Source organism: Balaenoptera ricei, chromosome 16 (assembly GCF_028023285.1).
Source record: "Balaenoptera ricei isolate mBalRic1 chromosome 16, mBalRic1.hap2, whole genome shotgun sequence".
Classification (NCBI taxonomy): domain Eukaryota; kingdom Metazoa; phylum Chordata; class Mammalia; order Artiodactyla; family Balaenopteridae; genus Balaenoptera; species Balaenoptera ricei.
The window spans coordinates 48,502,967-48,530,377 of NC_082654.1; the positions used below are offsets into that span (position 1 = coordinate 48,502,967).

The following is a 27,411-nucleotide window of genomic DNA, read 5'->3' on the forward strand; positions in this document are numbered from 1 at the left end:
TTTCTAGACTAAACCTGCAAGTCCTTGACTGGCTGTGAATGAATCAGGTTCACTCCCATCTTATTATGTCCATGCTTTTCCAGACCTTTGTGGAATAAGGAAAGAATGCGTGCAGATAGGGGTTGGTGCAGTCAATAGATAAACACCTTACTAGGCACTGTGCCAGGTGCAGGGACTGTGTCCAATGGGGGAAAGCCTGTCTTGCCCTTTACAACCTGTAGGGAAGACAAGTTGAAAGAAGACTTTGTTCTTTATAATGCCATCGTTTGAGGAAGTTAGGAGATCAGAGCCTAGTGGTGTGCAGGGCTAGCCTGGCATAGAGAAAAAGCCAGACTCTGCAGTTGGACAGATCTGAGCCCAGAGCAGCTCTGCTTCTTACTTGCCATCTCCCTGGATGTTTTACTTAGCTTTGGTCCTTTCATCTGTAAAGTGGGAGTAATACCAGCCCAACTCCAAGCGTTGTCGTGCGTCTGAAGCAGATAGCTCACAGAGTGAGTACTCAGTAGAAGTCAGTTCTCTCTAAGAACTAGAGCTCGGTGCATCTTAAAGCTAACATACTACTTTGAACAGTGTCTTCAGTCACTCTAGATCTGTTGGTAGAACTCAAAATAGCTGAGAACCTTCCCTGTACCACTCACTCACACCTTTATACTGCTTAAAAGAAAGGGATCAAGGAAGATATCCTTAGGAAAGTTTTTCATTGTTGTTGTTGTTTGTTTGTTTGTTTTAAATCAAAGCTTTCCTGTGTTGGTGGCAAGTTTTGTAGTGGTCAGTGGAAAAGCACTGAGAAATAAATATCCATTAGTTCAGCGTGACTAACGTATTTCTTTTTCATGTTATAAACCACAGCAGACAGCATACTTCATTTCTTCACTCCTCACTGCTTATTTTCCTTTGAAATGCTTAGCTGTGACAACTCTATCATATTTCTAAAATCTCTGAAGACATAGATTCAAAATTTCCGTTTCAGTTTTTCTCTTTCTTAAATGTTTTCTATTATAAAAGTAACAATACCACAACACAGGTTTTAAATATAGCAGCTTAAAGTATCCACAATTCTACAGTGTAAGCCAGCTGTAATATTGACAGATTTCCTTACTAGTTATTTTTCTGTGTATATTTTATACATAGTTAAAATAATAGCATTCACATCATTTTTATTCTGCTTTGAAACCCATGTGGTTACATGGTCTTAATAACCATAATTTAAAACATCCGTAAGATAGTCAAACATGGATATACATAACTAAGTTATTGTTGGACATTTAAGTTGTTTCCTGTTTTTCACTAATAGAAATCATTTTGTGATGAAGCCTGTATGATTAAGATTTTTTTAATGTTGTATTAAAGGGTGTGGTTTTTAAATAATTTTTGATACATGCTAGTAAGTAGCTTATAAAAAGTTTACACCCATTTATATATCTACCAGTAATATATTAGAAAACTCATTTCACTGCACCCTGTGAACACTGAATGTCATTCTTTATATTTTTCCCTTCATTTAATGTCCACAATGATTTCTTAGAAGCCCTTCTACAGATGAGAGGAGGACACATGTCTGTGAAGTGCATGATGAGATGTCATGCCTTAGGCCCAGGAGACCCCACTAGAATGTTGGGCCTTGAACATGTCCCTAAGTAGCCATCCTGCTATTTTACCTATTTCATCTCTGACCCAAGAAGCACAGAATCCATGCAGGGGCATTTGATCCAAACAGAAAGTGATGGCTAGTTATTTGGATACTGACCATTTCTATTCCTCCCGCTCGAGACACTTTTTCTTCAGAATTAATGAGTTAAGGAAAAAGATCTCCCTGTGCCCCTACAAAGAGTCTTGGTCTGGACCAGAGGTTTGCCCCTCTACCCCCTCTCCTGACCACTGCAGCAACTTCCTCCACTGTGCTTGGTTTCCAAAATCTCTCTCCAGCACCTCTCCTGGATTTACCTCCAACGGAGTGGCTGGCATGCAAGATGACATTTTGTGCCATCCTTGATCTCTAGGTGCTTTATGGTGCTTTCATTCTTATAGCCATGTCTTAGGAAGGGGTTTTAAGTGCATTGAACTTCACCAGGATTGAGAAATAAACAAGCAGGGGGCTTTGATTTGCCCCAGGATACATTCACCTTAGACCCCTGGTTCATCAGAAAACCCAGGCAGTAAGATGAATTGAAGATGGGAGATAGAACTCAGTTAGGAAACATCTTCTATATTTTATTTCTTTTTCTGTCAAGGAAAGGTTAATGTTGATGTTCCCTCATGCCCTAAAATACTGCAGTCATCTTTACTTTCTGGAGAGTATATTAGGCCCCAAAATACTTGATAGGAAAGTCACAGGGTTTTCTCTTTCTTCAAATAGAACAAAACCCCTATTCACACTAACCCAGTCACCACCCTCTCTGAAAGCCAGGCGTGACCTAGGTGACCCCTGTGCGACCTCTGCCCTTGCTGTGTTTTGCCTCCATGATCTGGAGTAATTGCCTTGGCCTCTTCTGTTTTCATCCCTAGGATACGCTCAACATCTCCCTAGAGTAGCTTATGGCAAAAGCTTGAAGGCTAATCAGCTCTGAAGAAGAAAAGCCCTCAGTTAGGAGAAGAGAGTGGCAAGGGAAACATTCTGGAAGCCAGGCTCTCCAGTGCCAGCCAAACCACTGACTTGCTTCTTAAATTCATTTTGCCTCTCTTGCTTTAGACAATCTGTGTGTGAAAATGACTTTGGGAAATATTTTGTGTGTGTTTTTTAAATTTATATAGAGGAAATATTTAAGAAAATGATAGACATAAATTATAGACAATTAAAAATTTAAAAGAAGACTTTAAGACTTAAAAGACTTATGGTCTCTACACTTCACTTGAACTGGTGAAATCCCAACACCAGTTGCCTCTTATAAGTTACGTATGTAAAATGCAATACCTCAAGCAACTAAAATCTATACAAAGAATTTATACCAAAACAACCAAAAATACTATAGACAAATCAAAGTAGAATTTTAACAAATCTTTCAGTAATGCAAAGGTAGGCAGGAAAAAGAAACAGAAATGAACAACAGAGGAAAAAACAGGAAATGAGAAATGAAATGGCAGACTTGTGTCCTAACATCTTAATAATTACATTAAATGTAGATTGTCTTCTTTACTTGTAATAGCCCCAAACTAGAAACAAGCACATTTCCCTCAATAGGCAAGCGGTTAAACCAATTCTGGTATATCCATATCATGGAATACTACTCAGCAATAAAAAGGAGCGTGATATACACAACAACTTGGATGGATCTCAAGGGCATTATTCTGAGTAAAAAAAGGCCTATCTCCAAAGGTCACAGATTCTATGATTCCATTTATAGAAAATTCTCTAAATGACAAAATGGTAGAGATGAAAAACAGATCAGTGGTTGCCATGGGTTAAGGATGATGAGCTGTGTTAGAGGATGGGCATAACCAGGAAGTGGTAGCATAAGAGATATCTTTGTGGTGATAAAAGTAATTGCGTATGTTGACAGTGGTGGTGGTTTCAAGAATCTACACATATGATAAAAAGGACAAAGAACTATGCACACATATCGTACCAATGTCAATTTCCTGGTTTTGAAACTGTACTATAGTTACATAAGATGTAACCATTGGTGGAATTTAAGTGAAGGCTGCATGGGGCCTCTCTGTATTATTTTTGCAACTTCCTGTGCATCTATAGTTATTTTAAAATAAAAAAAAAAAATCTTACAGACTATATGCAGTGATAAACAGATCTTTCTATATCTGCCAAGTGCTAATTTATGAGTAACTATGGCAAGCTTAAAGTTCCTCAATCATTCTGAAGAGTTAAGGCATTTCAGGAGAAAGAGCACCTTAACTTCAGATCACTGGCCTAACTTAAAATTATCCATGTTGATCTTACCCTTGAAGATTCCTGAGAAAGATGTTAAAATAATAAAAAGACAATGCATGGCTTCTCAACCCATGTCCCAGGTTTTCTGGAGGTGGCTGGGTACAAGTAGCAAGTGGGGTGGGGGGACCGAGAGCCAGCAAGTTGCTCCCTTCACAGTTCTGGACTTTAACGCACCTGCCCACTGCCCTATGGAAGCACCTTGAATGGGTGGACAAAGGGGCCAGGCTTGGTGCAGAGATCAGGGCTTAAGTTAGGCTTCTGCCTAGAAACAGGTCTGAGGTCACGGCTAAGGATAGAGCTAAGAGGAGACCTGAACAAGTAAGACAAGGAACAACACGAATGGGGGCCAAAACAAGGTCTGAGCAGGACCCAGGCAGAGCTCACCGCAGGTCACTGGGCTCCACTACCCATTGCCTGTTGAGCCAACCATGTGAGAAGCTCCACAATGCCAGGGCATTGGTTACCCCACCAGGGTGTTTACTTCACTTCTGGTTCCAATTCTGCTCTAACCCTAGGGTCTGAGCTGTATAGCCCCTACAGTTGCCCTCCCAAGGTGTGCTTTACCAAGAAGCCCAAGGAGCATGTTTCTCCATTCAGTGATGGAGCTGAAAGTTCTCTTTATCAAAGTAACCATGCACATTACAGATTCTCAGCCTCCCAACTGGTCATCAGTGACGATCTCTGGAGAGTAGGGACTGAAAAGGCGGAAGTGGGGAGGTGGAGTACTTGAAATTTAGCCTCCAGGCTGCTAGCGGTGGTGCCCTGATTATCGTGGAAGAATCATCTTCTTATGGGAATTTACAGCTTCTTATGGTTGGTTTTCTAAGTTCTTTGTTTTTCATTTTTTTTCAAATAATGTTTCAAAGGAAACTCATTCATTAAAGGAAAGCTATAAAGGACAGTACATACTCAACTGCAGAACTTCATGCCAAAAAATGAATTTCATCCTAACCATTACATTTAAGTTAGCTATACAACTGAGAGAACATTTCAGAAATTACAAACATGCAGATACAGTAAGGCCCCAAATATAAGCACTGCCTCACAACCAACAGCTTCTTCCAGCCCAGGGACACTTTTGTCTTGATGAGACAGAAAGTGAGTATTTCAGAACTTGTCAGGGACCATGGCTATGGAAGGATGCCTTTAGCCCATTCAAAGGTGTGTACTGTGTGCAACAGACATTTGAGAGAGGAAAGGCCAGATAGGCAACCAGGCCTTGTATTTCCCTGAGTTTTCTAAACTCTGGGCTCAATAGGAACTGAGATCACTGGGAAGCAATGGAACTGAGCCAGATCATGCTAGCGTCCCAAAGAAATGTCTGTACAGAAATAAGCCCAAATATTAGGGCTCTATTTTTTCAGAGAATCAATATAGAAAATTATATTCTATAGTGCTCTTGTTTTTCATTTTTTATAGAAAGGGAATTAATTGCCTTCTTTGTTACCCACTACCCTATTTATTCAGTGCCAAGAGAAAGTATGTTCCAGAACAAAAACTCCCCCAAACTGTCTGTTTCTTGTTATCTGTTGCTGGAAAATGATGTAACCTAGCACAATTGTTTGGTTTTTCTTAGTTTCAGGACAATTAGAGTAACTAGATCATTCCAGGTACCTGATATCACGTCTATGTTTTTGTCCTTTAAAGGAGTTTGGAAGTAATTTTTAAAGGATCATTATACCCTGTATTTAGTTTTGAAACTGTTTCCAGCCCTTTGTGGAAGGGTACAGATAACTTAAAGTATAAAGATGTGTGTTTCTTCACATATTCATTTTCAACCAGCTTCCCTTTCCCTGTAACTTCAGCTATTCTCACGTCTCTGCAGAGCCTACCTATGTCTAACATCGTGGAGTTTTTTGGCCATCAGACACGCTTCCAGGGGCATCTAGCTGGCTTTACATTAGAAGCCCCTATATGCTTGCAGAGCCTTGCACCTCACAGATGTCCGATTATGCCACCATGCTGGCTTCAGAATGGTCTAGCCTTGTACCATGGGGAGACAGAGGAGGATTATGGATCCCAGGCTGACCTCAGCTTTGCAAGTATTTTCTACTTGGGATCCAGGCCCATAGAACATCCTTGGAATTCAGTTATGGAGACAGCCATTGTCACCAAAATTCTAGGCAAAACTCTGGTATCCAAAAGCTCTGGTTTCCTGTACACGGGAGATGGCCTCTAGAGGGGCCAGATCAATCATGAAGAGCTGGGGGTTGAAGATATGAAAATCTGTAGCACAGGCCAAGCATCTCGGGCCAGGTGAAAGCCCGCAGAATGGACCATGCACCTCCTTCAGAGAACAGAAGCTCATGTTCGCTAGAGTGTGCAAAGTGCAGGTAGGCATTTTTAAAGACTCAGTGTATGAATTGGGCTTTGTCCTTGGTAATCCAAACAAAAAATGCCAAGTTCATTCCAGGCATGGGGCAATGGCCAGCCAAGCCTTTCTAAGGCTGGGAGCCACTACTGCCTTCCCCTCTGAAACTTGTGTAGGCACACTGTGGCTGGTAGGAGAAGGGCTGGGAGAAACTCAAAGAGCTGAGAACACAGATGCCTGTATTTAATCAACTGCTCCATAAACATGACCAAAATACACAGCAGTTGATTCTAAAACTAAGCAAAGGAATTACAATTTATTGAGCACCTACTATGAGCCCAAATCAGGTTGACCCCAAAGTCCATGGCTGACCACAGCAGCACAGCCTCACCACATGTCCTGGCTGCTTGGGTGGTCTCAGAGCCTAGAACCAGCTCTTCGGCTTCCTGATTTTATCAAAGCTCTTCTTCCATGAGCTTAGATATGTATTTCTCTGGAGCACCTCTCCCTTGACTTTCGAAACATATATCCAATGACCTACATGACATCTCCACCTGGATATCTGAGAGGCATCTCAAAATTAACACGTCCAAAATCGAGCCCCTGATACCCACACCACCACCAAAGCAGTTCTTCGTATGGTCTTCCCCATTTCATCTTCCAGTTGCTCAAGCCCAAATGCTTGGTCTTATCCTTAAGTCCTTTCTCTCACGCACACATTCCCTACCCACACTTGATTTGTCAACAAATCCCACCAGATGTATCTTCAATCATGTACAAATATGTCCACAATCTGAGCACTTCACACCATCTTTACTGCCACCACCCCCCCAATCCAAGCCAGCATCATCTCTCACCTGCATTAATGCAAAAACCTCCTAACCAGTATCCCAGCTTCTGCCTTTGACCTACTATGTTCTATTCTCAACACAGAAGCCAGAGTAAGTCTTTTAAAATATAAGTTAGGTCACAAGATCCCTCCAATGTTTCCCATTTATTCAGAGTAAAAGGCGACCCCATTAGCATGAGCCCCCAAGGCTTACATGAACCCTGTTCCCTCTCTCATCTCTGCTCCCACTGACTCACTGCACCCAACCACTATGGCCCCAGCCAAGCCCACCACACCTCCCCTTGGGGCCCTTGCTCTCCTCTTCCCTTGGCCTGAAATGTTCTTTCTTCAGTTATCTGAATAACTTGTTTCCCCACTTTGTTCAAGTCTTAATTCAAATATTAACTGTCTGGGTGAGGTCTTCCCCTACCAACCTAAGATTTCAAACCCAACCTCGATCGACTTTGGTTGTTATCATGATCTAGTATGCTTTATATTTCATTCATTTTGCTTTCTGTCTTTCTCACAAGAATGTAAACTCAATAAATGGGGAGATTTTCAGTATTTTGCATGTTGCTCTGTGAAGCAGTGAACACTACACATAACAAACTATGGATAAATCATTTTAAATAAACTGATGACACCCATTCCATAGTCATTATAAATATTTTGAACATACCTCCTCCCTGCCCCAGCCCCACAGACTCCTAGAGAAAAACAGCAACCACCGTCCTCTTCCTATTCCCCTTCCTAACTGAAATAAAAGCACCTACCAATCCGGAACTGGCCTTCCAGAGAACTGGGTACTTGTAAGGTGGGGGCGCTTAGGAAGGGGCCGTAAGCATTTTGTTTCCTGGGAAAGATGCTCCATATCACAGACTTATAAATTAGCATCTGCTCTGCACATCACTGTACATTTATTTATTTAGCTTCTGAGTTTTCAGAGCCTCGAATAGCAAGGACAGACCTGGGACTGCGCACACCCCAACCTGAGGGCCTGACACCAAGGCTGGCCCTGGGCTGCCCCCTGTACGGGCAACCTGCCCCACCCACCACAGGCAGAGGCGGCTTCCTGCCATTTTGGTTTGAACAAGCCTCAGAGCACTTGGGACTTCAAGTCTGCTGTAGAGGTTTAATTGGCAGAAGGAACTAGGGGAGTAGGATGAGGGTTGTAGGGGGATGGGAGAGAGAAAAACTAAGCAGAAGGCAGATTGACATGCTCTTTGCATGCCTTCTTAGCAGTAGGGTCAGGCCAATGAAGAAAATCAAAGCAAGGCCAACCCTTGCCCAGAGAGCATGGCTGGCCTCCTCCCTGCACCTGTTACCTTAGGTTGAGCGGCTCCTCCGTGAAGCCTTTTCCTTTCAAGCCAGGCTGGAAAGAGCAGAAGCTAGACAAAAAGGGAAAGGATTATTCTATCAGCAGAGTCAAGACTCTTCCACCACCATGGGAACATTTTTGGAGGCAGGCTAGAGGTTGGGTTTATTCTTGCCCTTCCAGTGGGCCCCATTTGCCCCTAGATCAGGGTGTACCTCTGAAGCACCCCATCAGCACCCTCTGCCATTATATGCTCTAGCCTTAATAATAGCAATGATAACAATAAAACAATAGTTACAATAAAAATTATGTGTTTTAGAGACCTCCTCTGGGCCAGCACTGGCATTTCCATTGCTGATTTTAGCAACCACTGTAGTACTCTAGGGACAAGCGCCATCTTACTTTCATGCTCCTTGAACAAGGGTGGGGTGTGGTTGGCACTATTCACTGTCTGAGTTATGGATGTATAAGACTTCTAGCTCGACTGTGAAAAAAACGTCGTTTAATGCACAGAAATCACAAGGGAACATGAACCTGAGGTTCAGCATTGCATGTCTACTTCTTTGGTTTGGTCTAAAACGGAACCTGAAGACATTTTAGGAGGTGATATAACAGCAGTCCTTCGAAGAACCTCAAAGGGAGAATCACAGTCAATGGAGATGCACCCGGAGCTGGCTCAGACAGCCTCTCTGCGAGAGTTGTTTTTCTCCACTCTGGCCCTGCCCTTGGGACCCAGCAGCTGGTCCTGGTGCCAGTGACTCGCCAGGGCCAACAGGAAGGTAAGGCTAGAACCTCTGAGCACAAAATGGCCTGGGACATGCAGGCCAGGGATGTCAAATCTCACCTCAGAACTTTCAACCCTAAGTGGAGCTAAATGTGACCACTTCTCTATTAATCCAGCTTCTGTGTGGTCTGTTTATGGCTAGGAACCTACCTTTCCTTTGGCCTCTTCTAGATTCTCTGCAAATCTACATATCTCTAACTTTAATAATATAAATTTAAAATTTAAACTCTAGCTTAAACTCCTTAGATTGATTAATCTCTTTGGATAAAGAGAAGTTAAACTAAAACAGCATGCTTCTCTCTTTAAGAAAAAAGATGTTCCATGCAGCAGTGGGAAATCAGTTGGTAGGAATTCTTTCCAATAAAATATGAAGTCAGAACAAATAAAATTGGCAACTGGGATCTAAAAGGAAGATTAAGCCAAAAAAATTACTTGGAAAATTAAAAAATAGAGCCAGAATATTCTGGAAGGCCCATTAAATATGTTGTGTCTGCACATTTTTTTCTCCCTTCAGTTATTACTGTCCCAAACTACTTCAGTTCATGAAACAGAGCCAGTTTCCCAGGATTTAGGGAAGGAGCTTTTATAGTTTTCTCTATACTTTTTTCCATCACTCAACAGTTCTGTGGGTAAGTTCTTTCTCGTGTCTAACCTAAATCCTGCTCACTGTGGGTTGAGAACAATTCTCCTGAGAACAGAGCTGTTCCTCTCCTATTGGTTCACGATTAGTCTCCTTAGTGGAGGATTTTCAAACCCTTACCTTTTGAAGACCTTACTCCGATCACTGTTGTGGAAGACAAGAAACTTGGAATATCCATTTCGGAAAAAGATCTCCAGGGCAATGTCCTGTAAAGAGAACCCCTTTTACTGCTCTGCAGTTTCCTGGAATGGAGAACCACCCCCCCGCCCCCCCTCCCCCACCAGGGCAATAGAGCCATGGCTGTGGGTCATTTGGGACCCTGTGTCAGGCATGAAAGGATTTCAATCTAAAATGGAACCAAAGGATATGAAAGGGCGAACCTCAGGCATGCGTCCTCCGAAAAACGAAACTTAAGAACTGAGAGGCTGATTTCCCACAAATGCCTGATTTACAGAAGATCGAGACTTACCTAGTGAGCAATGAACATCCACCAAGAACCCCTCCCATCCTCAAGCCAGTGAACTTACAGCTTGGGCTCTGGCTGGACGCTCCCACTTGTGCTCCTTGCCCATAGATAAGCTGACCCTCAACGGATTCGCCTGTAGCTCCGGACAGCCTGTGTTTCGTGAATGGCTATTCCTCTGCTATTCCTGAATTAACTCAATTTCTGGTAATTCAAGCTTGCCTCAATTTACCTCTTTATCTAGGTTGACACAGGCACCCCTTCCTGGCTAGTCCTTCCAACCTCCTGCAGGGGATATGAAGACCTTGGTGACAGTGACGAATGGGGTCTCCACAGAATGAGCAGGAGGGCAGGAGACCTAAGAGTTCCTTTGGCTGAAGCAGGAAACAAGAGCCCCACTCCCAGGGCAAGCGAGGAGGGGACAAAGAGAGGAAAGCGCCCAGTAACACCTCCAGACACTTTTACTTCCCGGTCAAGGGTTTCATTTCCTGAACCAAAGGGTCATCTTACCAGAAACACTAGGGGAGCTGGTTGAGTGGGTGCAAGTTCCAATCTGGGCAGCATCTTACGCCAACCCACAGACTTGAAGGCACAGGGTGCTTTGCCAAACCACTTTGCTGAGCTATTTTGACGTGGCCACACTGACATAACAATGTTGTTTCAAGGGTATTTTGTGAATGCCTAAATGAACTCTACCTGCTTTCCTTTCCTCCTCCCTCCCCTTCCAATCTATAAATAACAGACTTAGAATAGTGATAGAGTGAGTCCACATATAGGATCAGATGGGGTCAGCGAAAGAATACCCAGCACTTGAGGGAGCGCCTGGGAGAGGTGAGGCCTGGGTATGGAGGGAGAGGTGGGGAGGGGGAGGGTCAGACTCAAAGATGGGGTCCTGCATCCAACAGCAGTCAGGTCCTGCTCCTGCCTGGCTGGAAGTGAGTTCTCAAAGTCCAGTTCATTAGATTCCTGAGCAGAGGGAAAGTATCTGTAATGATAATGAAACACCCCTCTCCTCTGTGGGTATACATAAGAGCCACAGATTTTTTTTCTACAAATAGAAATATAAACACTGTGCAGAGAGATGATGAATGTAGAATTTATGAAGGCTACAGCTTGTCCCAGCAACCTTAAGTGCCCAGGCTCTGACTTTCCTCTGGGAGAATCTAGGGCTGGACAAATGGTGGCCTTGCTCATGAAGGTCTCCCAGGCCCACTTGGCCATCACACATGCTCTCCCACTTCTGGTTTCCACCACTGTCAGGCTAACCAACCATCTGGAAACAATCCCCTTTTACTGGGGAGAAAGACACTCACTTACTGATATCTATTTGCTACTATATATAACCTGTAAGTAGACATACAATTGTTTAAAACAAATTTTTTTTTGAGTACTTGCTATGTGCCTAAAATGTGCTAAGTGCTGCTATATATGTAACGGTGGAAAAGACAAGACGTGGTCACCTGTTCACTGTAGAGAAATGGAAGCCCAGAGAGGTGCCCGACTGTGCCAAAGCTGCAGAGACGTGCTCAGGACTGGGCCCATGCTGGCTGTGGTCAGAATCATCAGGGCAGGGCCTCCTCCACCCGCCCCTTTCTAGTTCACTCTCCTTTCAGAGAAGGGCACTAAGGGCAGGCAAAATGAGAACCAGCTCTTTGTGGGCAAAAGCAGCGGAGAGGGAGGGAGAGGGAGATAGCTGGGTCAGATGTCAGCAGCTTGCTGGACCCTTGTCTGCAGGGCAGCTGATCCTCCCTAGAATGGGCCCCCCTCCCCCCACCCCCCCACCCCCCCACAAAGGCTTCCTTGAGCTTTAGTTTCAGAGAATAATAATGAGGCCTCCAGCAGGAGGATCAAGGGACAAAGGAATTTACAAATGAAAGGCACACTTATTCTGTTCCCGAGGGCCTAGCACTGTCCTTGTTGGCCTTTGCAGAACAGAGACCCTGCAGCAAGGGTGAGCGGGGAGGGATCTGGGCTCCTCCCCACCCCCAAGGGTGGTCCCTCATCTCTTCCTTTGCCAGCTGCCTGGGAGGCCCCTGGGCATGGATGCAGCTTTGCTATTGCTGAGGTTGGGCTGGTGAAAGCAAGATGTGTTTGAGGCCAGTGGGAGCCCCAGAGTTCTGCCCCAGAGTTCTTCCTCCTTTTGCCATTGAGTTGATGCTTCTAAACCAGGTGATGGTTCTCCAAGGTGGGGTATGAGAAGCATGTGGTTGTGACTAGCTGACAGCAAAGCTCTGCCTCTGGAAGGAATCAGCTCTGTTTAGTACCTGGATGAGCCCTTGAATGCACTGGACAAGGCTCTGGGATCCTGGTTGGAGGGGACAGTCAGGAGATCTCTAAAACACCTGGCCCAGGAAATGACCAGGAGCTTGAAGGTAGGTGAAGCTGTGAGGAGGGCAGAGGGTAGGGGCTGTGGCCTGAGGAGGTGTCCCCGTGGTCAGAACAGAGGGCAGACTGGCACTCAACTCTCAGTCATCGGCTCTGCCATGAGGCAATGGAGCTGCCCTGTCCTGTATTCCTGAATCTCCAAGGCAGCTCTGCGGCATGTCAAGGGGAAAATAAAGCAAAGAGGCTGGATCCTAAATGACACGGTGAGAGAGAGAAAGGCCCAGTGGCCAAATGGCAGGGACTGGGGAGAGAGTGAAACAGAAGGCAGAACTCTGTCCCAGCCAGGGGACCAGCCCAACATAAGCCACTGGGATTCACAGGTGTCTCAAAGGGCCCTGGGCTGTGCACAGGTGAAGGGGGTCAGGGAGGTGTGTCCCTCACATTCAGATGGAGCCTCAATGGCACCTGGACCACCTGTGCCCGGAAGAGATGGTCCTCCCTCTGGCCCCCTCCCGGGACACACCTGCAGGAGAAAGCGCGCCTGCCGGAGCTCCCTGAGGTCACCGTAGCTGTGGCGCTGGCACGAGTAATGGTCGGAGGACCTGTCTTTGCTGCACATGTTGAAGATGAATGGATCGCTAATGCTGAAAAGGAAGCAAGACACGCAGTGAGAGGGTGTCTGGTAGGCTGTTCCCCTGCCTGCACCGTGCGTGACCCACCTGAGTTTCTGGAACACATTGGAGGACGTGCCAGCCCCCACTGACCTGATAAACCCTGTCTGAGCACCTGTCTGTGTCAGCCCTGCCCTGAGGAGTAAGGCGGAGCCCTGCCCTCACCAGGGGAGGGACAGCAAGGCAAAGGGCCCACCTCCAGGACAGATAAAGACACAGGGTGCGGAGTGTAAGTGTGAGAAGACTCTCTGAGTACAGGCGTCAGAAATGGGCTGGGGGGTTGTGGGGGAAGAATGAAAGAGATGTGTAGTCAGGTCTGGAGAAATTTCAAGCTCCTGGAACATGAGGCAGAAAGACAAGCCCTGTCCAGCATGGTCTCAGGCAACACGGAGCCCTGGGAAGACCAGCCGTGTCAGTCGGGCTAGCACCTAGTGTAAAATGGGACAAAGGGGCAGAAAACTCTGAGTCTTCAAAGAGGCAGGTGGCAGGGCTGAGAACACTGATGGGCTGGAAGACAATGACCCCAGCGTTAGCAGTGGACCCAGAGCACCGTGCCTGGACCACGGACTAGCGGCATTGTAGAGAGCAGAGGATGGGCCAGCCAGGCCGGATGCTGGATGCCCGCTCCCAGAGGTCAGAATGACTCCCCTTGGGAAGAAAGGGAGAAGGGGGTAAGGAGGAGTCATGAATTTGACTAAGTATTTACCCCAAAAGGAACAATTTTTGCACTGGAAGTAACTGAAATACCTTCAGATAACCAACCAGATGAAGCTTTCCACCCCCAATACAAATGGGGACTTGAGAAATAAATTTGATTTCAGTATGGACAGTTACCTTTCTGATCATCTGAGTTACATAGCAATTTTGCATTGTGTACATGACCACAAAGCTCTGATAAAACACCCTTTTAGCATTGGAGAAAGGAAGGGCCTTCCAAGCACCTCAGCCCTCCATAAGACTGTGTGCCCACCACAGAGCCGAGGAGCCCCGTACCAGCACTAGGTGGCAGGAATGTGTTTTACCTCCTCCCATCCCAGCTCCAGGGGCGGCCCTCACCGCCCAGCCTCCAGGGCAGGCCACGCTTACAGGGGAAATGGAGAGAGATCAGGCCATCACACAGGCCCGCGGGACTTCTCTGGTCAGCGGTCAGAGCTGGTCCAGCATCTGCAGTGCTAAGAGCTCAGACTTGCACACTCTGCAGAATGGTTACTGCCAGGTAGAGGGGAAGGCTACCCGCGTGGGACACAGCCTGAGCCGGCTGTTCAGCGCCCACATGGCCAGACCGCACCCCCGCGGACTCCTGCCCCTTCTCAGAACAACCCTCTCAGGGCCCCTGTTCTGAGCCACACTGCTGTAGGATTGTTCAAACACAAATGTGGCTTTGGTTCTGGATGCTTCTGCTTGGATGTTTTAATTCAAATCTACTGCCGGCTGAGGCCCTTTGTCCATTATTAATGCTTCCCTCTGGGGCTAAGCTGAGCTTCCCCTAAACTTCCCTGACTCCCAAAGAGGTCGTGGAGGTAATTCTGGTTCCTACCCTTGACTTAGGCCAAACAGCATTCCAGGTAAAGGCACTTGTGACAGTGACAATGATGTGATCTGTGGCGTGTTGTCCTGTGGCCCCGTTCTTGTGGGAGCACAGCAAACATTCTCTGTACCTTAGCTGCACCTTTGGTTGGTTTCTCTCCCCAGCTGACTATGAGTGAGTTCATGGGGGCACAGACCTGTGCCCGTGGATCTCATCCTCCACATCTCTCCTGGAGCTCTGGGCATGTTTGCTGAGTGGACTGACCACCGTCATGCTCTACAGCCTGCTCGGCACTTCCCTGTCCTTGATTAATTTGATCCATGTGATGAACCCTTACTGAGCATGTGTTATTATGATTCCCATATCAGAAATGAGGAAACTACATTCCAAAGAGAAGAGGTGACTTTTCCAAGGTCACATGGAACTGGATTCAAACCAGGTCCTCTGAATCTAAAACCCAAGCTCACGCAGCCGCACCTTTTCTCCCCTGAGGCAGACAGGCTGGCTGGCAATTACAGAGCTTCCCCCACCAGCTCCCTCCTTCCAGTTTACTCTGTGCAGACTGATTCTCAACCTAGGACTCTGAAACACTGGTGACATGAGGAAGAATGCTCTGGAGAATGCTTTTAGGAAGGAGCTTTTAGGAGGAAAGATGGTCATTCTTCTCCTGCTTGCAGGGACTGAATAATCCATAAGGCAGGAATGCTCAGACAGACTCAGGTTCTCAGGAAGACTAAATTGTGAACGACATTATTGAGTTCACTGATGCAGGGTCCAGATTGGAGTTCCAGCGTACAAAGCATTAGTCACACAGCTAGGACTGCATCTCTTTGCCAACACTATATTCTACATGTGCATTAAATCAGAGTTCAGGCCCCCAAGGTCAATGAGTAGAAAGGAGTCGCTGATCCATGTTCTTCTTTAGATGGAGCTGTGGCCACAGTTCATAGGATGCTGTTCACAGCTCTTGCATGACACCTATAATGATACATGCAAATTGTCCAGGGTGGTCATAGTAAAACTTTTAATATTCTTAACTAGGGAAATCACAGTAAACTAAATGATAATCATGATATTGATTGACTGGGTCTTTGGTAATAGAAGTGGATTTCAAACTAAAACATACTTTGATTTGCCCCACATTTGTATGTATCCAATTGTTGTCAGGAATTTATACCTGGAATTTATACCCAAATAACTTGCTAGATCACAAACTCTTTACCAGACACAGCCCACATCTGACTGATCTATGTATCTGTGGAGTCTACCACAGTGCTGGTACAAGACAGACTTTCAATAAGTATTTGTTGAATTAAACAGAGAGATGATGCCTTAAAACTGCTGACTGATGTGAAGGAAATATCTGACTAAAAGCACCCCATCACAAAGAGCCAGTTGGATGGTTTGGATTCCCACCAAACGAATCAAATGCTATACATTGTGAGCTTGGCTGCTACTGTTATGGGTTGAATTGTGTCCCCTAAAAGATATATGTTGAAGTCCTAATCCCCAGTACCTCAGAATTTAACTTTATTTAGAAATAGGTAAATAACAGAGGTAATAAAGGGAGGTCATTAAGATAGGCCCTAATCCAGTATGACTAGTCTCCTCATATAAAGGGGAAACTTGGACACAGAGACAGACACAAATGGGGAGAAGATGGCCATGTGACCGAGTGATGTATATACAAGCCATGGACCACCAAGGATTGCCAGGAAACACTAGCAGCTAGAAGGGGCAAGGAAGGATCCTCCCCTAAAGCTGTAGAGGGAGCATGGCCCTGCCGACACTTTGATTTCAGACTTTTAGCCTCCAGAACTGTGAGACAATAAATTATTTTTTTTAAAGCCACCCAGATTTTGATACTTTGTTACAGGAGCCCTAGACAGCTATTGGGTTGGCCAAAAAGTTCGTTCGGGCTTTCCATAGGATGTTATGGAAAAACTCTAATGAACTTTTTGGCCAACCCAATTAGTACAGTCACCCTATTCTGCCAAGAAGAGATCCCACTGAAAGCAAAATATAACCTTCTAGAAAGGGTCTTACTTTCTAAGGAAAGTTCCAAAGTACACAAGCCAATCACTGCTGGAGGATTGGCAGTGTTCTTGAGTTTTATTTGGGATATTTTCATGGTACACTGGGGAGTCTCTTTCAAAGTCTAATGCTCAACTGTACTCAAATTGATGGCAGTCTTTTAGAGAAACATTTCAGAGTTGACTTAGCTTTATTTTTAACTGGCTTATTTATGTATCTTCCTTAGTCTCCATGGTCAAAATAAGACTTAATCCCCATTGATCTGACATGATCTAATGGCCCATCTCTGAGAATCACAACTCCACGAGTGCCAGCATTTTCCTAGGGCAGTAGACAGGGGATCAGAGAGCACACTGTCTGGTTAACAACACTTCTTTGAGGTATGGGGACTAAAATTACCTATGCAATTCCCAAACGATATTCCAAGGTAGTAACTTATTCTCACTACTCTCCTACTTGCATTCTAGAAAAGTACATTTCCAGACTTGAGTACATCCAACCTGACAACTGGGCTTCTATTAAAAGTGCAGCTATAGTCAATTTGATCATGATTACATACACCTCATACACACGATTTACCTAATCAATAAGGTCTTCTCTAACACCAACTCAATTTAAACCAGAGGTGGAGAGTGAAGCAATGGTTTATGCAAGTCATTTCATGGGCACGCCATGCATATACGTAGAGGAGAAAGCTTTCATCAGCTCTCAGAAAGGCGCGTCGGCAGACCCATTGTCCATATTGATCAGTATCAATAAAACATGAGCAATAAGATGGGAATGAGTGTGCCAAGTATTAATTATGCTCCTGCCTTGGAAAAGAACAGAAGACTCACTGCAACTGGTGAACGTTTGGTATAAATAAAAGATGGAAATTAGCAGAGAGAAAAAGTCCAAGCATTTTAAAACAAACCTAAATCAAAGGAGGGTGGGCTGACATCTATCCTTCCGTACTCCTTAAACTCTTGCTTCCTGACATAGGCTGGAAATGATATGACACCTGGGAGTTAAAATTCTTAGTTATTGGCAGGTAAGGCTCTGGTTCCTCTGTCAATAGTCTTAAAGAGTGGTTCTCAAAGTGTAGTCCCAGACCAGTAGCATCAACATTAGCTGAGAACTTGTTAAAAATCTTCAGCCCTAACTCAGACCTACCACATTAGAAACTGGGCTGATGAGGGGTCCCAGAAGTCTGTTTTAACAAGCCTTCCAGGTGATTCGATGTAGTTTAGTTTGAGAGCCACTGGGCTAAGAGGTCATTTTGTCATTACTTGAGCCTTGGCTAACCAGAAAATAAATCTGCATCTAAATTTCTCCAAAGTGATGAAAATATACAACTTGAGAACTGAACCTTTAGCAAAAGTGCAAACACAATTTGGTTTTGAATGACAGTACTTTATAAACACTAGAGAATTAATCAAGAAGAACCGACTGAACCCAAGTAGACCAACTGCATTTGATCCTAAAGAAGAACCCAGAATTTCCTGCCAAAGACCTCTGGTATTAGTTGGTGTAAAAATGACTCTTCAGATTTCTACCCAAATCTCACCCACCCTTCAAGACCCAGATCTTAGCCTACTTCCTCAAGTACCTGCCCCTCACCACACAAGCCCCATAACATCTCTCCAAGCATGAACCCCGAAGAGTCCTCAAACAACATATGTTTTGTCCCTTGATGATAGTGTGTTCCAAACTCTTTCCAAAAGGACCTGTTTATGCTGCTGATTGCACTCATGTGCCTTGCGGGCATGAAGGGGCAGGGCCTGATGTCTTGCATAAGGATGAACAATCAAAGAAGTTGTTGAATGAGTAAGCTGATGGGACTAGATTCTATTACCCAAACAACCTAAGGACCTATGCCTTTTGTCCTGTGGTGCATTCCATAGCAGGAAAGCCCCAGGAGCTGCTGCATTGTTAACCGCTCCAGATTTTAGCTTTGGGGAACCACAATCATGATGCCTATGCCTTAAGGTTCCTCTCAGGCCCAAACCTGAGCCCATAGAAAGAACAAGGTGGGAGGCATAGGCATGGGGGTGGCTGAGAAGGCAGCTTGGGGCTCAGGGCAGAATCTGCTGGGAGAGGAGGGGCACTCACTTGGATAAACAGTGGCGGGTGCAGTAGACATCACCCACGGGAGAGAGTGTGAAGTTCTCGCAGATGTAGAAGTGCTGCTGGCCAAACAGCAGGAGCCCTTCGCAGACCAGGTGGCCCTGCACGATGACCAGGGAGTACTTCTGTGTCACCTGAAGGGAGAGAGAGCCAGAGTCAGGCCACGTGCAAAGGAAGCATGCCCATCTCCTTTTGGAGGGCAGGAGGGCAGTGGCCGGTCACCCACCAGGCCCTTGGAGGTGAGAGTAGCACCGTGTAAATGACAGAGCCGCTGCCCCAGAGCTGCACTGCTCTTCACAGTCTAAGTTTCCTTTCTACACCCAACACCCTGTTTCATTATTTCATCTACCCAAGGCCACCCCACCCCCACCGAGGCATGTGGATGAGTGTTTATTGCTGTGTTGAGCACATTGGCCTTTTTTTCCTCTCACTTTAAGCTTCTCTACAACTGTGCAAAACATTCCTCCGTGAACAAAGAGGAAAGTTTTCAAGGTCCAAGGCATCCCTCAGTTACAAAGGTGAAGGAGCTTGTCCAGAGGCCAGCTGGAAACTGGCTGAGCCAGGACTGGAACCAGGTCTGCCTAGAACCACAAGTGCAAGACTGGTACTGCCGTCTACAAGGCCAAGGCTGGTACAAGGTGTGTGCAGAGGTGGCACGAGCTCCGCCCAGATCTCGTCTTTCAGGCTCAACCACGTTCTCTCAGCAGCTAAAGATGCTGGCAGCTTTCCAGAATCCCTCAGCTAAAGAGAGTACCTGGCCAAAGGTCATGTCCCCATCCCAGTGGCCATCCGTACCCAACAACTGGTCAGTGCAGAGAAGGAAGGGCCAGACCTTTTGCCTCCACTCAGGTCAACTCTGAGCTCCCGTGGGCTCAGCCGAGGCCTTGCTGACACTGCACTTCTCGCTGGGCCCAGTGCAATGAGCCGCACTCCCAATAAACTTGCTGCACGCACCTCTCTGGCTCAACGTTGGCTTTCTGGGGAGCCTGACCTGAGACGGTGTCTTGGTATGACCCAGAGTCCCGCGTGAAGTAAGGACTAGGTGGGTCCTTACATGGAATAAATCTCCAAAGGAACGAGTGAGAGAATACATGAATTTTTAGATGTCGGGAGCCCAAATGGACCACAGTAAGACCAAGACCAACATTTTCTCAGGGTAATTCTGTGCTAATTCCAGTTATCCAAAAGAGGACCTGATTTTTTTTTTTTACTACCTACTTTTTTTTTATAACCATTGTAAACATTTTACACATATCAACCAGTATAATCCTTACAGTTGGGCAAGGGTAGTTTTACTACTCTAATTTAGAGATGGGAAAAAAAGGGGTCCCAGAGATAAGAATCTCATCAAAGATGGGTAAGTGGCAGAGCCTGGGATTGAAGTCAAGCTCTGTGCTCGCCTTTGGGAGCAATGATAGGACTGCAGTGGTGAAGCCTGGAAAGCAGCCCTGGACACCAGTTCTCACACCGCTGCATCAAACAGGATTAGTCAGAGTGAGGAACAAACAAGATAAACGAGAACCCTACAATCGTGGGACTTAAAATCCAGTGGGGGAAGACACATCAACTAATAAACTATCACAAACTGTGATATGTGTTGAGAGAAAAAAAAACAGGTTGATAATAATAAGGCAGAGAGAAACTTGGAGGGGACACTATTTTAGACAGACCCTGAGACTTGAAGGATGGAAATGGGCAATCATGCAAAAACTGGGAGAAGAAATTTCAGGGAACGGGAACGTCCAGCTCAGAGCCTAGAGGCAGGAAGGGCAGGTTTGGGGAGCAGAAGAGAGGTCAGTGTGACTGGTGAAGCTGGAAAGTAGGGTGTCCTCAGATCCTGGGGGCCTTAGATGTCTTCATTTTCCTGTGAAGCCTCCCATGTACATGTAAAAATAAAATCTGTATGCATTTCTCCTGTCCATCTGTCTTCTGTCCACTGAATTCTCAGGCCTAGCTGGAGACTCTAAGAGGGTAGAGGAAAAGTTTTGCTTCTCCTGCGGTATATTATACTGAAGAGATTCGGTGAATACACAGCATGTTTTGTACATATTCTCTTTTTTTACACAAAAAGCATATTTGTATAGTTACTGGTCTGTATCTAGTTTTCTCCCTTAATAGGCCATCTAGCAGACCCTTCCAAATTACTTCTTATAGAGTTGTCTCACTTTTATTAAACGGTGCAGACCATTCCCTTGCATGGATGTACCACAACTTATTTGACTGACCCCCTATTGACTCAGGTTGTTTTCAAATGTTTTGACATCACAAGTGATGCTACAGTGACCAGCTTTGTACACATGTCACTTTGGACACATGAGTAAATCTGTAGGTTGAATTCCTAGAAGTAGAACTGCAGGTCAAGGATGTGGATATTTTAAATTGTGATCTAGTGCCAGCCTGCCCTCCTGCAAGGTGACACTAATTTACACTCCCAGCAGCATTGTTGCAGGGTGTTTATGCCCCCTATGCCAAGCCGTTGAAACGTTTTTCTTATGCCTTTGTAAGGAGGATGCTTCGTCCTCACATTCACATGCTCACGTGCGGGGCCCAGGCACAGTCCAGGCCTATGTACCTCCCAAACCTCTCCCCTCCCCATGATGCCCCCCCCTCACCCAAACTCTGTGGTGCCAAGAGCAGGGGCTGCAGCATGTTTCCATGATCTCCTGATGTTTTCCCGTGGGGAGAATTAAGTAACAACCAGAATAAACCAAACCACAAGAAAAATGTCTGGTGAGAGCTGGGTTTATAGCTTAAAAATTGATTCTGCTAGAAAAGAGTGGCATTCTAAAAACTGGAAAATGAACCCAAGTGAACTATTCCCTGCTCTTCCATTTAAATTAGCCCTGAGAGGGCTCCACCCCCAAGTTTAATCATGATTAAGAATTCCCTCCTGCCGTGATTCTATCTATCACTTTAAAAAGAGTGGAACTTCAGCTTCATAAGTAGAATTTTTTAGGATCAGCTAGATGATATATTATCATTCCTGATGAGTGAATAACCAAGTACATGGCCACACCTGGTTCTGTGTATGATAAGGAACAGGTTGTCTGGAAATCCAAAACTGCCAGAGCTCAAGTCAGAGGGACAACAATTGGCTGGGACATTCTATGGAAGCCCACGCCAGCACATTCTCCTAGAGGCAGGCCTCAGGGTGCAAAAGGGGGAGGCCAACTGGAGGCTCCCTGAAGATTTTTTCCAGCATTACTAGTCTGCAATTGAGTACAATGCCCTAATTTTATAGGCAGAAGAAGTGAGATTCAGAGCTGTCACGTGAAGTACCCAGTAACAGAGCTAACGTGTACATTCTCTTACACTTGTGCGAAAAAGCTACTGCAAAGAAAGCTTCAACCCTGCTCACATGTGTCACGCTTCCCTTTCCATACGTCTGCTCACCTAGACCTTGTTATCAATACATTCTGTTACAGTGGTGTATGGAATAAGTATTCTCTTATCTCAAAAAACAGTACAGATTGCTGAGAAAAAGTTAAGTATCAAAAAGGAGAGAGACTATTTCAATTCCATTTGTGTTGGCTACCTATGAATTCGGGCATCTACTTTTTCTCTATTGATCACTTTTAGATGGAGCATTCAGTCACACTAGTAATCAAAGAAATGTATATTAAAACAATAAGGAGATACTATTTTTACATGTCAATTTGGCAGATCTGAGAAGAAATATAACACTTGGATCTCTTGATGGCAGCTCATATTTTCAGGTGGAGACAAGGAGCAGGGATGCCCCCTGCCTGCCTGCATGTGCCACTTCCACAGCAAGCCTGCCAACAGCCAAGCCTCCACCCTTTCTCTGCTGGCTCAGGGGAGACCAAATGGAAAAGGATGGAACTGCACCAGCATAATGTGAAAAGGATTACAAGTCCCGAACTGTTCAAAGCACAGTGTGTAGCATTAGCTGCATTTAGAATCTGCACTCAGTGACTGAAGTTGAAGCATGTTTCTAGCCAGGGCAGCTCTGTATATCGTAAAACCCAGACTTGTGGATCTCAGCATTTATTTGAGAAGTTAGTATATATGAGAATCACCCAGGCAGCTTGTTAAAGTTTATCTTCCCGGGTTACATTCCCAGTTGTTCTGATTCAGCAAGCGCAGAATGGGCCCCGGAATTTGCATTTTAATAGGCAGCCCAGATGATTCTGATGCAGATGATCTGAAAACCATACTTAGAAACTGATCTGTGGACACCAGCAAGGCTATGAAAGATGAGGTCCCATCACATGCAGGCACATTGCTGTAACTCATCCATTTGCTCATGCTTTCATTTAATAGATACATATTGAATGTTTGGCCTGTGCCTCCACACCAACATAAAGGGAGGGAAAGCACATCTTGTGGTGCGCATGGTCTAACAGGAAAGAGAGAAGAATACCAACTGTCCTGGTACAGCATGGGGTTGGGGGAAAATACAAGCATTCTGAGGGCACAGAGGAGAGTGCCTGGCCCAGACAGTGCCCAGAGGTGGGGGGCAGGTGACATCAGAGAAGTGGGTCCCAAGGAGGTGACCCTAAAGCTGAGGTTGGGTGTTGAGACGATTAAAACAGAGGAGAAACTTTGCAAGGTACAACGTCTTGAGCCAGTTGGACATGTTTAGAGATTATAAGTCGTTCTGTATAATTAGAGTAAAAAGGCAGGTGTGTGTGTGTGCCCACTCGCCCACTCATGTAAGGGTAAGGGAAGCAAGTCCAGGGAAGCACAGGGCCAGCTCAGAAGTGGCTTTGTGCACAAAGTATGCCGAAGAGAGTCTCAGAAGGTGTTCAGTAGGGATGACATGTGCAGCTCTGTATTCTAGAAAGTTACTCGCGGCGACTCACCCAGGGGGAAAGTTACTACGTGCAAAGGTTAACACAATTCTTCGCTTTCTACAAATGACTTCAGCTAAAGATACCTACGAAGAGCTTGATGCTGCTCCCTGCTGTTCAGAGCAAAATTATCTCCCTTTGAGCTGATTTCATTTCTAACAAGGTCAAACTAATATTTTACATTGAGTTTGTATGAAAAAAAAATAAATGTTTAGTTTTTCATTTAATTAAAAAGAACAGCAACAGTAAAAACAACTCCCATGTGAGTTCTAAGTCTGGACTGGGTCTGGAAGCACATTTTTTTAAGTGGAGACTCACTTCACTTCTGTGAGCAGCTCTGTGGAGGGGGAACAAGGGACCATCCCCAACGACGCAGCAGCTGACACAAGCCCACAGTTAACATACATTAAATAAACCACTCCTCATGTCAAATGGAGCTGTTTGCAGAGAAATGTGTTCATGGTTCTGGGAATCATTAATCAATGACGCAAAAGTGGCACAGAATAATTACCATCCCAGGTATCGCTAGAGGCGATCAGAGCTCCAATGTTCTCACAAAGAAATGAGTTAAGCTGCTGCCATTCCGAGCTCCAGGTCTGCCTGCTTCCCCCAGAGGCCTCTGTCGGGACAAGCCATCCAGAAGTCTGGAAGGAGATGTGCCCCGGAGTCTCCTGGGCTGCATCCGGCAAAGACCATGAAAGCAAGCGCTTCTGAGATGGCAGGGGAGGAGGAGCCAGGGCTCGCCACGGGCTGCCTGCCCACTTTATGTGATGGCCACTTGAAGGCAGGTGCTCCAGGTTTTCTGAGCCTGGGCGCACACCAACCACATACACACTGCTGTGGGTGTGCTTTCACTTAGAAAAAGCACAAGACCCAAAAGGTCTTATGGAGACCTCTTCATTAGGGGAATTCTCAGCTTACAACAATACTTGCCTCAAAATGTTTCAACACAAGCAGAAAATATTAGTCTGGGGAAATGCAGAAAATAACCACCTACACACCTACACACACACACACACACACACACACGCCTGCCGTGGTCAAACTTTCTATATGTTTGCTTAAACACGTTCATGGTTCCAGGGTCAGTGCAACAATCCTCCCTTCCTCGACTTCCAGTTCCTGCCCTTGACAATAAGCAGAATGGACAAGGATTAAGGAGCTGGGGCTAAGTCATGTGCAGGCCGGCAGGCAGGCAGGCTGGCACATGCGTGTCACGCTATGTCCTGGCGGAGACGCCGTGCATGGTGAGGAACCTGCAGGCCTGCCTGCCTGAGGCGGCATCAACCAGAACATTTGCAGAGGAAGTAGAGGGGTCCTGGAGCCAACATGTCCAAGGCCCAATACAGGAAGGTTGTTGAAGAACAGGGTGGTGGAGAGTTTATGTAACTTGCCCAACATAGTAGGCTAGGAGCTAGGAGAAAGAGGAAAAACCACACAAACTTGGAGTAAGACAGAGCTGAGATGAAATCCGAGCAACTCCAGTTAGCAGCCTCTCTCGGCTCTGCTTCTGCCATCTTTAAGATGAAAATGATAAAGCCTCCTTCACAGGGCCCATGGTGAGACTCGATGAGATGTATGAAAAGCACCCAAAGCAAGTGCTCCAGACGTCCAGCTACTGACGCTTTTGCCAATAATAGTGATAAACAAAGAGCAGAACGAGGCTCTCCATCCAGTCTGAGCACTTGCCCTGGGCCAAGCTGCCCTCCTGGGCATGAACTGTTGGCATCTTCTTCCTTGGTGGTGGTGGATCTGCAAGGCAGCCAGGCCTGCTCAGCCATGCCTTACCTGCTCCCAGAGGGGCTCCCCCAGTGAACAGGTATGCCCAGGGCATGCCGCCCCTCAGGCCAGTTCCCGAGGTGCTCGAGAGCAGACCCATGTCCCTGCGGCGGGCCGGCTGCCCACGCCGGGAGCCCCTACACTGCCGCAAGGCACACCGGAGCGGGGCGCTCCCCATGGACGGTCCGGTGATACAGCTGTGTTCTCCAGTTCAGCAGATCTTTCCAGAGCACAAATACTATGAGTCAGGGAAGGGAGAGACAAGAATAAATTCCAGCCTGTCCCTGCCTTTAAAGGCATCACAGGAAGACTCAGGAATAACCACAGAGCCGTGTGACAAGGAAGACGCCGGCAGCAGAGTGAGCAGAGCGCTGTGGGCGGCCCGTCGCTATGAGTGCTCTGGGGACGGACACGTCAGCACAGGCTCACCCAGGAGGAGGCCTCTGGTTGCAGGGGAGTGGTGAGTGGGTGGGCATGAGGCTGCGAGGATCTGGCTGGTGGAGGTGTGGGCAGTGGAGGGGGCCAGGTCACAAGGGCCCGCTCCACAATCAGCTCTGCAGCCCAGACCCGACTCAGCCCACTCTTCCAGCCCATGGATGTCCCTGAGTTCCCAGGCGGGCTTCCCTATGCTCCTCTCTGCCTCAGGCTTTAAATTCAGGGGACTCACCACACATCAATCCAGGCCCCAAACCCAGCAACTTCCCTCTTTCCCACAAAACGCTGTATTTTGTAGTGGACATAGAACCCTAGATGGGCCCCATCCCAGCAGGTCAGGTTTCTCGTGGGCTCTACCCTGACCCTCTGTCACATCCTCCACCATCTCAGCAGGAAACAGACCCACTCAGACCTGGATTCCCCCATTTTGTCCAAGCTCAACACTTGCCCAACCTCCACAGTTCCTGGCTTCACAGGCCCCCAGGAGCATCCTGGAAGCCCCGGAAGCCGGCTGGGGCTGGGTTTAAACAGGAGCGTTTCCTCATTTGCACTGACAGGCCCGTTCCCACTTCCTCGGGGCCACGGCTTAGGTACCAGGGTTCATACCCCACTCCTCCCTCCTTCTTGGAGAGAACAAATGCTAAGGTACCATTAAAAGAGCCACGATCACAGTGATACTAGCAGATACAAGCCACCGAGAGTTCCTCTGCGCCGATTTGGGGCAAAGACACGCAGTGTAAGTGGTGGAGGCAGGACTGGGACCAGGCTAGTGCCTCTGTCCACCTAGCCTCCTGGGAGCCTGTCCCCAGGTGACCCTGGCCAGTCTCCTAGACCTGCTTCTCCAGGGAGCAGGTGTGTCTGGTTCCAGTGACCATGCAGGAACTCAGGCTGAATTGGGAAAGAATCTCTCCCACAGTTTACCATGAAGTCACAGGCAACAAGCACAACCCAACGAAACGGATCAAAACAACTCATGCAAAGAACCAATGTCTGGACAACGTCAAGAATCGCCTTGCCTTGCCCTGCTCAGTCCCTCTGTGCCCCAGCCCCCAACCTCGTGCGGCCCCTCCTGGCAGGTAAGGGGACCGCAAGCACTAAGCAGAATCAGGACAGCTCCTGCCTCAGACCCTGCTGCGTTTCACATGTTCCTGTCCGCACAGCCTGGAGTCCCTGCCACCACGGTGAGCCACATGTGGCATTCTGACAGCTTCCTGCTGTGTGACATGGAGATCCGGAAAGACTGAAGTTTAAGTACAAGGCAGGGGAAAACGAGAGAACAGCCTCTTCCTGCTCCTGACCTGCCTCTCAGAGGCTGGGAAAGTCAGTCACCTGTGGGCTTCAGGCTCTGGCTCCCCCAACAAGACCCCTGAGTGAAGCGTTGCTGGGTGGGACGATTAGCAAAACTAAGACTCTCAGAGGCCAGGACAAGTACCAAAGGCAAGAACCTGCTGCACAGGCCACGCTGGGACTAGCTCTGGCCGGGACTGTAAACTC

The 27,411-nt window shown here is 46.5% G+C and overlaps 1 protein-coding gene across 2 annotated transcripts in view; it reads right to left on the reverse strand.

Moving 5' to 3' along the window:
- The window catches only part of WDFY4 (WDFY family member 4), a 252,587-nt gene that overhangs the window by 63,029 nt on the left and 162,147 nt on the right, over positions 1 to 27,411 (reverse strand). For both annotated transcript variants that reach the window (XM_059899978.1, XM_059899979.1), the window contains 4 exons: positions 18,875 to 19,023; positions 13,074 to 13,194; positions 9,883 to 9,968; positions 8,349 to 8,411 (listed from right to left, as the gene is read on the reverse strand). In XM_059899978.1, coding sequence (XP_059755961.1) covers positions 8,349 to 8,411; positions 9,883 to 9,968; positions 13,074 to 13,194; positions 18,875 to 19,023 — 419 coding nt within the window. The remainder of the gene's footprint in view (positions 1 to 8,348; positions 8,412 to 9,882; positions 9,969 to 13,073; positions 13,195 to 18,874; positions 19,024 to 27,411) is intronic.